Source organism: Bidens hawaiensis, unplaced genomic scaffold (assembly GCF_021521415.1).
Source record: "Bidens hawaiensis isolate Kalapana, Puna unplaced genomic scaffold, B.hawaiensis_p1.1 tig00017252_1, whole genome shotgun sequence".
Lineage (NCBI taxonomy): Eukaryota > Viridiplantae > Streptophyta > Magnoliopsida > Asterales > Asteraceae > Bidens > Bidens hawaiensis.
In genome coordinates this window covers 64,612-78,644 of record NW_027492614.1, presented here as the reverse complement: position 1 = coordinate 78,644, position 14,033 = coordinate 64,612, and the positions used below count along the sequence as shown (strand labels likewise).

General features: G+C 36.4%; 1 protein-coding gene across 1 annotated transcript; it reads left to right on the top strand.

Annotated features, from left to right (window-relative positions):
- The first annotated feature begins 8,452 nt into the window (after positions 1-8,452).
- On the top strand, positions 8,453-12,971 carry LOC143553498 (protein STRUBBELIG-RECEPTOR FAMILY 2-like). The gene is made up of 16 exons (XM_077043487.1): positions 8,453-8,740; positions 8,989-9,121; positions 9,279-9,350; positions 9,441-9,506; positions 9,598-9,669; positions 9,759-9,830; positions 9,941-10,012; positions 10,097-10,162; positions 10,244-10,309; positions 10,394-10,728; positions 10,799-11,064; positions 11,136-11,401; positions 11,472-11,619; positions 11,688-11,821; positions 12,376-12,532; positions 12,609-12,971. Exons 1-16 carry the CDS (start codon positions 8,650-8,652, stop codon positions 12,786-12,788), a joined length of 2,196 nt encoding a protein of 731 aa, XP_076899602.1. The 5' UTR covers positions 8,453-8,649; the 3' UTR covers positions 12,789-12,971.
- The last annotated feature ends 1,062 nt before the right edge of the window (positions 12,972-14,033 follow it).

The window sequence follows — 14,033 nt, the reverse complement described above, 5'->3', positions numbered from 1 at the left end:
TATTAAACTTGCCAATCTTGTTTAGAAGCTCGTCATTGTCTGAAAAGGATGTGACGTGTCTCTTGCCCTTCCTAGGTGGTCTTTTGGCCTCAACGAAAACATCTCAGCTCGCTTTCATCTCCGGGATTGGTGTTGGGAAATTGAGCTGAAGACGTCATGCAGTCCCTTGTTTAATTTTTTCTTGACTTTTTTTGTGGGTTGTGAACCACCACCCATTGAAGGAATATCGGCCCAACATGAATGATGACGCCATGTGTGAGAACCCTCTCTTTTGCACGAACTCTTTGTAGTCTGCACCGATTTTCATCATCAAATTCTCCTCACCATCACAACTAGCCTGGCCTATTCCGGATTATTGAAGATAAAAGCCTTTCCATTTCTTCATATTGTAACTAAGATCCCACAATTTCAAATAACATTGATCGAGGGTTCGCTCTTTGCTCCCGAGCATCTCTTAACCATGAGTGGTAACATTAAAATATAAAAAGAAAGGAAAACAAATCAAAATATATATAAATGATTTTAACGAAATATATTAGCATTAACATCTAACTAGATTATGTGGTGCGTGCATATAATGTATGTATGTGTGAACCCTCGGGTGGGCAAAAGTGAAAGTGCACTAATTTTGGCGTTATTTTACTAATCTCGTGGAAATAACGTTAAAAGTGGCGGAAGGTTAATCAGGCATGTGGTGGCGTTGATAGCTGAAAGACAATGGTACATGCACCAATCAGCCGGTGTCCCGATGATCGAGTGTTATGTGCCTTACGTCCAAGGCTTGATGCAAAACTACTATTGAGCTGGGGGTCTCACCGGAAGCAGCCTCTCTATCCCTATGGGGTAGAGGTAAGGTTGTCTACGTATTACCCTCCTCAGACCCTACCATAGCTTTGCTATTTGTGGGATATACTGAGTACGTGATGATGATGATGATCTAACTAGATTAATAAAATAAATATTGACAATTTGACACAGAAAAATTAGATTTCAATAATCCAAACCATTAACTACGAACCAATAATAATCCTAACTAACAATGTGACCGGTGACAATCCTGACTTTCAATTTTTTTATCAATAACACTCGGTCTAAAAAACACTTAACTCCGTTATCTTTTTATGACATGATGTATGACATGAAAAAACTATCATATTCATCTTCTTCAACATTTAAGAAAAACTATATCTTCATCATTAACCGTCCAGTCCCACTTACACATCCGATCACTGTCACCGGAGACGGTGTGTTTTCCGGTAACCATCTCCGTCAAACACGCTATATTCTCCCCTAATATTCCTCCCAAAAATAGCAACGAGAGGGGTTGATCTAGTTAAAAGATGGCTGAAAATATGAATGACACCGCCAACAAACACCTAAACACCATTCGGCATCTCTAGCCTGAAAAGATGGCTAATAAATGTTAGACAATGGTAAAAATCATTGTTTATTATTGAAAAATACATCACAATATGGGCTCCTAAGGGGTGTGGGCTGGACTATTATGTACAGAGGGTGTTTGGGCTATGGGTTGTGAGACTAAGGTGGTCCCGTATGAGGAGAGTGGGGTACGAGTAGAGGTGGTCAAAAAAACCGGTTACGGAACCGGTTTGGCCGGTTTAACCGAAAACCGGTTTTTTAAAAACCGGTTTTTTTAAAAACCGGTTTGACCGGTTTACGTAACCGGTTTACGTATCGGTTATAAGTTTTGGACCCAAAACCGGTTTTATAACCGGTTATAAAAAAAACCGGTTTTTTTTAATAACCGGTTATTAAAAAACCGGTTAACCGGTTTTTAAAATAACCGGTTATTACCGTTATAAAAAAAACCGGTTAACCGGTTTTTTAATAACCGGTTAACCGGTTTAACCGGTTTTCGAACGTTACCAAACGGCCTTATAGCCGTTTTTTTGTGTTTTTGACCGTTTTTTAGCCGTTTTTTTTTTGTTTTTTTACCATTTTACCCCCACAAACATCTATATATAGTTTAGGTTGGGTATTGGTTAGATCACACTTGATTATACAACTCCAAAAGCTCTAAACGTTTATTTCATACGCGATTATACAACTCCAAACGCTCTTCTTTCGTAGTCGTTTATTTCATACTCGAGTATACCACTCTTAATTCGTAGTCGATTATCATGGCCTCCCAAAGTGCTGCTTCATCGGTCAACATGGGTGCCTCGAACACGGGAGAAACCGTCGTTCGGGTCATCCCCACGAAACGAAACCAAGATATTTGGCAACATTTCGACCTATGCGAAATGTCTAACGGAACCCAAAAAGCTAGATGCAAACATTGTTTGAAGTTTTATAACAAAGAAGCAAACTCCAGTTTAAGAGCTCATGTAGAAAAGCCCTCTTGCAAGGTCTTGAAGGACGAATCCGGAAGTAGTTCGCAGCCGGAGATGACGAATCAAGGAACGGTGTTTACGTACGACCTTGAAGCGGTACGTCAACAGTTTGGCAACTTTGTGATTCAACAATCACTTCCTTTCAACCACTTCGACAACCCTCAATTCACGCAGATGATGCAAACGTATGTTCAACCACGCTACCAACACGTAAGTCGTTCGACCCTTAGAAGAGATATGCTTAAAGCATGGAAAAACGCTAAATCCGAACTAATTTCATACTTTTCAAACTTACAAACTGGTGTGAACTTAACCACGGATGTGTGGTCGGTACCTAATGGTTCGCCCGACTCATACATTTGTGTGACGGCTCATTGGGTTGACCCCCGGTCGTGGCAAATGATGAAACGAACCGTTGCGTTTCAATTGTTTGATTACCCGCACACGGGTAGAAATATTTTTAAACTCTTGGATAAAGTCATTCGACAATACAAGATTGAAGATAAAATCTTTTCAATATCGTTTGATAACGCGTCCAACAATACGGCCGCGGTTGGCCATTTAAAATTAAAGTATAAACCTATCTGTGATGGAGCGTTTTTTCATAGCCGATGCATTGCACATATTATCAACTTGGCCGTGCAAGATGGGTTAAACGTGATCGAAACGCAAAGAAACAATTTTAAAAGAATGTTACGAGATGTTTTTAGCAACAATTCAACATTTTCAAGATACAAAAAATTTTGTGAAGAAGCTAACTGTCAATGGTTGGGGCCTAACTGGGATTGTCCAACAAGATGGAACTCGACTTGTGAAATGTTTGAGAAAGCCATCCAACAAAAACAATCGTTAATTGCGTTTCATCAAATTTTGTCAAATAGGGGTAAATGTGCACCGTACGATCCTAGAAACTGGTTATTGATTGAGATCGTTACGGAGGTTCTTCAAATTTTTAAATCTTGCACAAGTAGTTTATCCGGGGTTTACTATCCAACAAGCCCCATTGCTTTACCAAAAATTGCTGTCATGTGCACAAAGTTGAGTGACCTTCATTGTAGGGGTGCACCTTATTTTGATATGGGTGTAAAAATGAAAGAAAAATTTAAAAAATATTTTCAAGAACTACCCGCTGTTTTGACCTGTGCTGCTGCGTTAAACCCTTGCATCAATGTTGGTGGTGTTGAAGCTTTAATAGAAAAAATTTGTGATGAGCTAGGGTTAAACGACGATCAAAACCCCTATTATAGCCAAACTTTAAAGAATGATTTCAACACCACCTTGGCAAACATGTATGATGTTTACCTTACAAGATACGGGTCGTCTTCCCAAATTCATGACTCGTTAAGAGCTGTTGCCCAATCCCAATCCCAAACCGACCTTGAAATGGGGATGTACTACATGATTTGGGAAGACGCCGGTAAACGTCAAAGGGTAAACACCCCAAGCAGTGAACTTGGAAGGTATGGTGGTACCAACTTTGTGAAACACATGACTCCGGATGAATTTAGAAGTCTTGATTTGCTGGCTTGGTGGAGAGGTAAGGAGGATGAGTTTCCGATCCTCGCCGCCATGGCCAAAGATTTACTAACGGTCCAAGCTTCCACGGTAGCTTCGGAGTCTGCTTTTTCTGTTTCTGGCAGGGTTATATCGATTAGGAGGACTCGACTCACTCCACCAGCTGTAGAGATGTCGATTTGCTACAAGGATTACTTGGACTCTTTAGACAGGGCACAACATCAACGCTCACTCGAGGGGGAAATGGACTATGAGGCGGCCTTGTATGAAGACGAGGTCAATCAAGGACACACTCAACCAATGACCGATGAAGAAGCCGCGTACGACGATTACCTAAGGAATAGCTCGGGATCGGGTAGCGAAGAAAATGAGTAACAAACATCAACTTGTTAATGTAATCGTGTCTAAACATTCTTTAATGTTTGTATTTTTGAGTTACGAATATGCGATAACGATTTAATGTTTGTATTTTTAATGTAAAAGCTATAAATGAAAGTTATGTGTTTTTAATCTTCCAAGCAAAGAATGCTAACAACGAAACCCTAAACCCTAAAGCAAAAAAAAAAAAAAAAAAAAAAAAAAAAAAAAAAAAAAAAAAAAAAAAAAAACCGGTTAACCGGTTAGACCGGTTTTTAAAAACCGGTTATAAAAAAACCGGTTTAATAACCGGTTCTAACCGGTTTCTAAACCGGTCCAAACCGGTTTGGCCGGTTTGAGTTTTCAGCAATAATAACCGGTTAATAACCGGTCCGGTTATTAACCGAACCGGTTTTTTTCTGGATAAAAAAAACCGGTCCGGTTAAAAACCGAACCGGTTTTTTCAAAAAAACCGATTTGTGCACCTCTAGGTACGAGGACTCGTAGAGGGTTGGCAAAAAAAATGGGAAAATCATCTCATCAAATACATGTCAGGATATTGTAATTTGTTGAGTTTTGAGATTGATGCTTTTGTAGCCACGATGATTAGCCGGGTAACCAAGAAAAACACATGGGTTTGACCAACATGCGAGTTTGTGTTGGAGGGTAGAAGGGAGTAGGGGTAGCATAGGGAGCTGAAGACCTGAAGATGGTCATAGGCGGGATGATGATGATATAGTAGCTCTGTGGGGGTTTTGAAGTTGTGAAGTTTGCTAGGGACGATGTTAAGAATGTAGGTGACCATGTTAAGAGCATGGTGCCAAAGGGTCGGTGGGAAAGATGCGTGAGAAAGGAGAGTCCGAATTATATTATTAATGATCGGATTTTCCTTTCAGCCTTCCCATTTTGAGAGGAGGTATGGCGACATGATAGCCTAAAGATCATGCTAAGTTTGTCACATAATTGTTTAAAAAAGGAATTTGCATATTCTATTTGGTTCACATTGAAAGTTATTGATTTTTCTCTCAACTTGTGTTTCTATTTGTTTAGCCAAGATATTGAATATAGAGGATACTTGGGATTTTTGGCTAATTGAAAGGTCTATAAAAAATTAATTAAATCATCAAGAAATAAAATGTAATACCAGTGGCCACCCATGCTAATAATGGGTGAGATCTAAAGGCCGCTATGAATAATGTAAAATGGGAAAGTAGTGCAAGTATTAGAAGACATAAAGGGTAACTTAATACTTTTTTTCAAGCACACAAGATTGACAAAGTGTCTTATTTAATTTGTTAAAAAAACATAATGGGAAAGATTGCAATAAATCCGGCCCGGGACAACCGAGTCGTTGATGCCAAAGTTGATAAGAAATTGCAGCAAAAGTAAATGGTTAATTGACTTATGTAGACTTCCACAGGGGATAGAGGTCACCACTACTTTTGCATCGAAGGATACAGATACGGGCCTTGAAATCCTTAACAAGAAAACCAAATGGACTGAATTTTATGGAAATCCAATTGTCAATGGTTAAACGCATAACATAGATAAGCTTTTTATTGGGCAAACAGGACATTATTTAATTTAAGGGGTGGGTTGGGTTTGGTTGCCTTGTCCATAGACCGGAATGGTTGTGTCATTACCAACAATAATATTATGTAAAATACCCAAATTAAAAAGAGAATGGAAGTTACTCGTGTTTGTCATGTGATATGAGCGTCATTATCCATCATCCATTATTCCGGTGGGTTTAGAGACATGGTGTATATTGCTTGTTCAATATTTGTCATAGCATAGTCAGCGGCATATGCTTGATTTGGGTGACGTCCAAGGATACCGGTTTCGAGATTAACCTGGGTCGTGCCATAGTGAGTAAATGTTGAAAATATGTGAACGAAAAAGGAAGAATGAGAAGAATGGATGATATCGGAGTAAATGTTTTGTGGTGGAAGGCGGGGATCGGAATAGATGAAACATCCACGGGTAGGGGAGACGGCTGAGGTAATTTTCTCGACGATACCATGTTAGACAATGATAAAACTCATTGTTTATTATTAAACAACTAGAGTTTAAACACGGCGCGTTGCGCCGGGGCAGTTTAGTGGCCAGACCACTTAAAAGTTTGACATCGGTCCACTTTCACTGGTCAATTTTCATAATTTGATAATACTCTAAATCAATTTATTTGGTCAAAAACTGAAATTGAACCGAAAAGACTTACATCATCACGTTTAAACATTAGAAACACTTACATTTATTTATAGAGATTACTCTATAGAATGGTAATCAAGTTTTGAAATTGTTCCAATCAGGTCACTCATAAAATATTTTGTTCAAATCAGGACACTAAAGTTTATTTTTTTTGTTCTAATCCTAGTTATGTTACCTGGATAGCAGATTAAGTAGGTTTTTTTATTTTTAAATGCTTTATATTGCAAAATGTTTTTTAAAAGTTGAGAAAAATAATTTTTAAATTTCAAAAAATTGCAAAAATAAAATATAAAAATTGCATTAAAAAAATTCATAATTTTTTTTTCAATTTTAGTTTTTTTTTTTCAATTTTTCACAATTTATTTTTTTTCTTTATTTTTACTAATTTTGTCAATTTTTTTAAAAATATTTTGCAATGTCAAACTATTTAAAAATAAAAAAAAAACCTGCAAAACCTGTTATCCAGGTAAAATATCTATGATTAAAACAAAAAAAAAGAACTTAATGATCTAATTGAAACAAAAGATTTTATAATTAACTTGATTGGAACAATTTCATAACTTAATTACTATTTTATAGAGTAATCCCTTGTTTATATTATTATTTAGAATCTGACATCAATTTTCTAACATAGACATGAAAAACAATGTACGTCAACATAAAATTTACAAATTTGTGCCAGTCTAAACATATTCGGGTTAAACCGTAACGCTTAGATAAAGCGGGTTATGAGATATGGGAGAGGGATGGTTGCTGAATAGACGTTACGGTAGGTTAGTAAAACCTACAGATTTGTTTTTCTATTAACAATAATTAAAGAAACACTGATCTAACCTTATTAAGATTAGATCTATATTTCCACCGGGTAAGGGTTAAAGGGTAAGAATTGGTTGAATAAGTAAAAGTCAAGCTAGATCCGGACCTAATTCCTACAAAACAAAGCATCATGAGCTCGTTACGAGAAGAACAAGACGGGGGTCAAGTTTCATTAGTTTGTTTCTTATCTGTACTATATATAAAACATGAGTGAAGGACCTCTTAAATTTTAAGAGGTACCACTCTTGTTGCATATTGTGCAAGTAACAATGCATATAATTTTAAGAATGTAGGGATAAAATAGTCTTTGCTTACTAAAAACAATATACAATAATGGTCCTTCAACTTCAATCAAGTTTTGTTAATGTATTAAATAATTACATATTTCCCCCCTAATTATTAACCAACTACCCCACGGCTTTTTAACAGTCGTAACTTTTTCGCACGTTAATATTTTCTAAAAAACTACACCATAAAAATGAGCACTTTATTAACGTGCGAAAAAGTTAATGGTGTTGAAACGGGTTAGGGTTGGAATAAGTTAATACAAAAAGTGTTAATTTAGTTCATGTTGGGATGAGTTTAGATCGAAAGGGTTCATGTCAAAACAGGCTTCAGGTTAATACGTTTTCGGGTTAGAACAGGTCCGTAAAAAAGGATTGGGTTAAAAGTAGTTTATTTGAAATTATTGTACATTTCATCTTTGCTTCTTGCTTGTCGCCACCTGTTATGCGTGTTCAAGCATCGGTTACGTGGATGGCACTGTTTATACATACAAGGTTGCTCGCGTATAAGCATTCTGTCACGCGCTTAGTAACACCGGTTACACACCTGATGCCACATTAAATGCATACCACCGTCGGGTTACGCACATACCTTTGCGAGGTTACAAACGTGCTAACACCGGTTGCGTTTGCGCGTTCAAGTTTCATTAGTTTGTTTCTTATTTACCAAAAAACGTATGGAGGGAAAAAAATATGAAAATCATCAATCGCTGGTGTGCAACTTCTAAAACACGAATTACAACATGACTCTTACGTATGCTGACGTAAGAAAGCGAGAACGCAACAAACTAACCGTTCGTTTGCTGACGTGGCACATCTTACTCACTTTACCCGCCTCTTGTCCTCTGCAACTCACACCATACTCTTCTTCTCTCTCACACACACTCTCACTAAAGGTACGATTATACGTCTCTTAGAACAGTAATTTGAGTATTGTAAGAAACCTAATTTCTCTGAGAACATGCGATTATTAAGTGATTAGTTCATGTATTTATTGTTTTCTCATTAATTACACTGTATCGATTCTTATAATTAGGTCAATTTTGTGTTTTCAGACGATTGATTGATAAGGAGTTCTTTGGCTAATTTGTCCGATGAGATAAACTTCAACGATGACTTGCTGTGGACGTTTCTTCTTCAGTCTATTTGCCTTATTGTTGTTGCTGATTCGGCACGGTTCTGCGGTTACCGATGTTTCCGATGGTATTGCTTCTTGATTCTAATTAGAAAGTTGCCCTAACTTGCTGATTATTATTACTAGAATTTTGATTTTCATGATAATTAGTTTTAGGTTTTATTGTTCTGTAGAGAGCATGGAAGTTGTAAAATCTGGAATTGTTCTTTTGATTCGATTGACATTATTCATATTTCTAAAATTAACTGATTGGTAGCCTAGGATAGTTCATTCTAATCACTGTGCTGTATGTAATGATTTTGTGTAATCTGGACAGTAAAAGCTCTTCAGGACCTATATACGTCTTTTAATACTCCACCGCAGCTCAAGGGATGGAAATCAAGTGGCGGTGATCCATGTGAAGAATCATGGATTGGAGTTTACTGTGTTGATTCTTCAATCGTCCAAATGTAATGTTAAATATTTCTTCCTGAGCTGATTTAGTTGTATAAACTTTGATTTACCTGTAGTTTTAAAAATTTCAGAAATGTGACTCTTTGTTTGGAAATATAGGAGTATACTTTTTGATCCTTTACAATGTACTTACTTTGACTTAATAATATACAGTAAGCTTAACAATCTAAACATTAGTGGAACCCTTGGTTACGAGCTCGGTAATCTTCATCACTTGAAGCAGCTGTAAGTTGTTTTGATCTTGCAGCTTCAAACTCACATGAACTTTGTTGCACAAATTTTCTACTTTCTAAATTGTGGTTCTTTTTATACTAGGGATCTTAGCAATAACAACATTTATGGTGAAATTCCATATGGTCTGCCTTCAAATCTTACAAACTTGTAAGTTTCACCCTACTGATATTGGCACATTATAAGAGTTTCTGCTGTTAAAAGCTGTCTGTTGATCAGAGTAAAATTTCCTTGAATGCAGAAATTTGGCATGCAACAATTTAAGCCAATACATACCTTACTCGTTATCTTCCATGAAAAATCTCAGACATATGTAAGTTCAACCCCCCCCCCCCCAACCCCAAAGAGAGAAAAAAAACTGCCTAACCTGCTATCAAACATTCATGATCTTTGTCCTTGCAGGAATTTGAGTCACAACTTTTTGAATGGGCCTGTTGGGAATGTATTTACAGGCTTATCATCTCTCAGAGACATGTATGATATGAACTTCCTTTTTCAATATTTATATATGCTTGACTTTTATGATCTATGATATCATCTTCTACATTTTGAAAACAGAAGATTAATCGACTCTGCTTTGACAGGGACCTGTCTTACAACGAATTTATTGGCAACCTACCAAGTTCATTTGCAACACTCAAAGGCTTATCAAGACTGTCAGTGTGCCTATATGTACACAAAATCTGTACTTATTTATACAGTTGGTGTTGGTTATATTAATTTTTGGAACGATTTTACAGGTTCTTGCAGCATAATGAATTCACAGGATCAGTAATATTTCTGGCTAGTCTTCAGCTTACAGACCTGTAAGCTGTCTGCAAAACCTTTCACGAGTTTCTTTGTTTTTGACTTTTCGTGATACTAAACTCAAATCCATACAATGTTAGGAACATACAAGATAACCACTTTAGTGGTATTATTCCGAGACAATTCCAATATATACACAATCTATGGTGAGCTAACATAATAAAGCTTATCCCATTCATCTTTTTTACTAGTTTTTGCTTATATATGACTAAATTTATGCTCTATAAAAGGTTTGGTGGTAACATGTTTGACAAAAGCGAAAGCAGTCCACCCTGGGATTTCCCTTTTGACAGCCCGCCAGATCAGAAGAATATTACAAACATTACACCACCACCATCTACCGAGTCAAGTGCAGTCACGAGTTATCCTTTACCAGAATCCAAGAAGTCCAAAAAGAGGAAAATAAGCAAAGTAGCCATTTTGGTTGGTGGTGGTTCACTACTGGTAGCATGCTTACTACTCTTCTCCATAATTTGGTTCTCTAAATGTGGTAGAAAGCGTAGAAAACAAGAAAGTATCAAAGGGTCACATCATTCTCTTCCACTAAGTATCCCCATCCCAAGAGGCAAGCTCAAAAATCCCTATTCACTAACCATAATATCTGTTATCATATTTTTATATATTTTGTTATACAGAATGTGCAGCTACTGGCCATGATGAGAGCCCAGAAATCTCGGTTATCAGCTCATCTAGTGAGATAAGGCATGTACCTCCGACCCGTACTAAAGTTGTGAGGGTGAACAGAAGAAGAAGCTTTGCTAAAAAGAGTAGTATGCGGATTGGGGCAAAGTTATATGCTGTTGCTGACCTGGAATTAGCCACAAATAACTTCAACCGAACTAATTTTCTAGGTGAAGGATCTCTCGGGTCCGTGTTCAGAGCAGAGTTTCCTGATGGACAAGTACACATCCTTAACGCTGCTTAATCTAAATGTATACAAATAGTTATGATATTGTCTTCGTCTTCTTGAAGGTGTTTGCTGTGAAGTGTATAAGCACGATCTCACTCTCACTTCATGAAGAGCAACAGTTCTTGGAAGTGATTTGGAATACGTCTCGTTTAAGGCATCCAAACATCATAACACTTCATGGATACTGTGTAGAACAGGGGCAGCATATGCTTGTGTATGAATATGCAAGAAATCTCTCTCTTGCTCATGCTTTGCATTCTGATGCATACATGCCTTTATCTTGGGGCCTTCGTCTGAAAATTGCTATTGGAATAACCCGAGCTTTGAAGTAAGAATCACATCTCATCTCATAATTGCTACAAATTTATGTGCTTGTCATTCAATTTCATCTATTTCAGCTACCTGCACTCAACATGTGTGCCTCCTTTGGCTCATGGGAACCTAAAGGCTGCTAATGTCTTACTTGATGATTATCTAACTCCTCGCATCTCTGACTGTTGTTTAGCTCTTTTGAAGCCCCTAACAATAAAGACTGCTAAACCTGAGGTACAATCATAATACAATTTACTTTTGTGCATATTCCTGCTTAATCGATCAAATCCTTATTTAACCAGGTTTCTGAAATGCAAACTGGTGGCATTGCTCATGAACACGGCCAACCTGTATCTGGTGGTAACCAAAAGGATGACATTTATGCCTTTGGAGTGCTGCTTCTGGAACTTTTAACCGGAAAGAAGCCTATTGATGGGTATGCCTCAACACAACCCGTATAGATATATATGTTCTTATATTATACAATTATGAGTAAATTACACTTCTCGTCCTTTAAATTTATAGCATTTTTCAGAATTCTCCCTTGAACTAAAGAAATAGCAAGAGATATCCTTTATGTTTTAAAAAGTCTTCACGGTTCGTCCTTTCCACTGGCGGGCATTAGTTCTTTCCGTTAAGTCCAATCATGTGCTTTGCACATGAGGGTATTATCGTCATTATAACTTTCTAGGGGCTATCTGTGTAATGATCTTATAGAATGATGGACCCAATTCTATAAGATAACTACATAAATAGTCCCTAGAAAAATGAAATGACGAAAATACCCTCATGAGCAAGGCACATGATTGGACTTAAAGAAAAAACTAGCCCGTTAGTGGAAAGGACAAAACGTGCAGACTTTTTCGAACATAAAGAATGCTTCTTGTTATTTCCTTAGTTTAAGGACAGTATCTGAAAAATGGTATAAGCCTAAAGGACACAAAAAGTTTAACTTACTCTACAATTATATGTTTGCTTGTTTATAAACAGACTTGAACCAAAAGAAGAGAACTCGTTGGTGCAATGGGCATCTTCCCGGCTTCATGACAGTGAGTCCTTGGATGAGATGGTTGAACCATCCTTGAGAAAAACAATCCCTCCAAAAACACTGTCAAAATTTGCTGTTCTTGTTTCATTGTGTACTCAGGTAAAGCAGGAATTGTAAATTAATGTGTTGAGTTTTTAATGATGTATGTTTATAAAAGTCGTTGGTATTGGATCAGGGTGACAAGGGATTGAGACCAACAATATCAGAAATAATGGAATCGCTGACGAATATGACAGAAGAGTACCGCAAAATGAGAAAAGAAGCAGATGCTGATTTTGATCCATATGAGAGATCTTTCAGATCAACACATTCGCGCTTCATTGGATCACCAACAGTTAGTTGTATGTCTATCTGATCATGGTGTACAAGAATGTGTTACTGTTGTCAAATTCAACCTCTTTTTTCCTTTACATTTTTACAAAAGAAGTCATAATAACATGGAAGTATAAACACATCCAAACACTATATCAGACAACATCTGTTGCTACATGTGGTTTGCTGAATAAGTTTAGTTAGGCAAGTTTTGGAGTATTCACAAACCTAGCATGAATTCTAAAGTTTAAGAGAGCCCCTATGAGCTATATATAGGGTTGGTAATCCTCAACACGACAAAAAAAAAAAATCATGTGTTGTGTTTCGTTTTTTAATCCATTAAATGAACATGTCAAGTTCGGGTTTATCAGTGTAATTCATTTAAATATATGGGTTGTGTTTAGATTCTCATGTTTAACTAGGTCAGCCCACAACCCATTTATGGCTCGTTAAACCCATTTATTGCAACTGTTTAACCAATTTTTAACTTAATAACAACCCATTTGACTTGCTTAGATAAATGATTTAAACAATTTGAAGCATTAAGGTAAGACTGTTGATGCCTGTGGCACGAATAAATCTGCAGGTTGTATTCGGGTTCATTAATTCAAATCTGTCAACCGAAAATTCATGAATACATGGAAGGATAATTACTTAATGATGAAAATACTAAAGGGTGCTGCTATGATCATACTGCTAAGAAAAGTGCTGATTTGCCCTCCCCTTCTACTGTTGTGACAATCATTATAAACCGTGCAAATGTTATGTCTGGTGACAATAATGATAGTACTTTTTGTAGTGGAAACTGGAAAGTTACAAGTTTTGAGTAATTTATAAGCAATTTTTTGAGTTTTTATTGTAAGACACTCAATTTTTTTTATGAATTATCTTGTTGACTTTCTGTAGCAAGATATTATTTGTGCTTGAGACTCACTTTACAATGCTTTTTTAATTTTCTGTAGATTTTGATAATTAATAAATTTAATTTTGAAAGCAACAATTGCATTATTTCACTTTATGAAGAGATATAAGTGGATGTTCATTTCAGAATCAATAATGTGTTGAGAAATAAGCAAAAATTAGTGGAAAAGAAAAAAACATAGAAAATCATCTTAAATAAGTAATATGATTGATTATAAATATCTATACGGTATAAGCTGTTTTGTGTTCTTTAAAGATTTATGAGATATTTAAATCTAAAATTAGGTAACAGTTTTATTTTATTAAAACTAGTCATAGGATAATAATTAATAATTATATACCCTATTAATAATAGTTGTTCATCAAA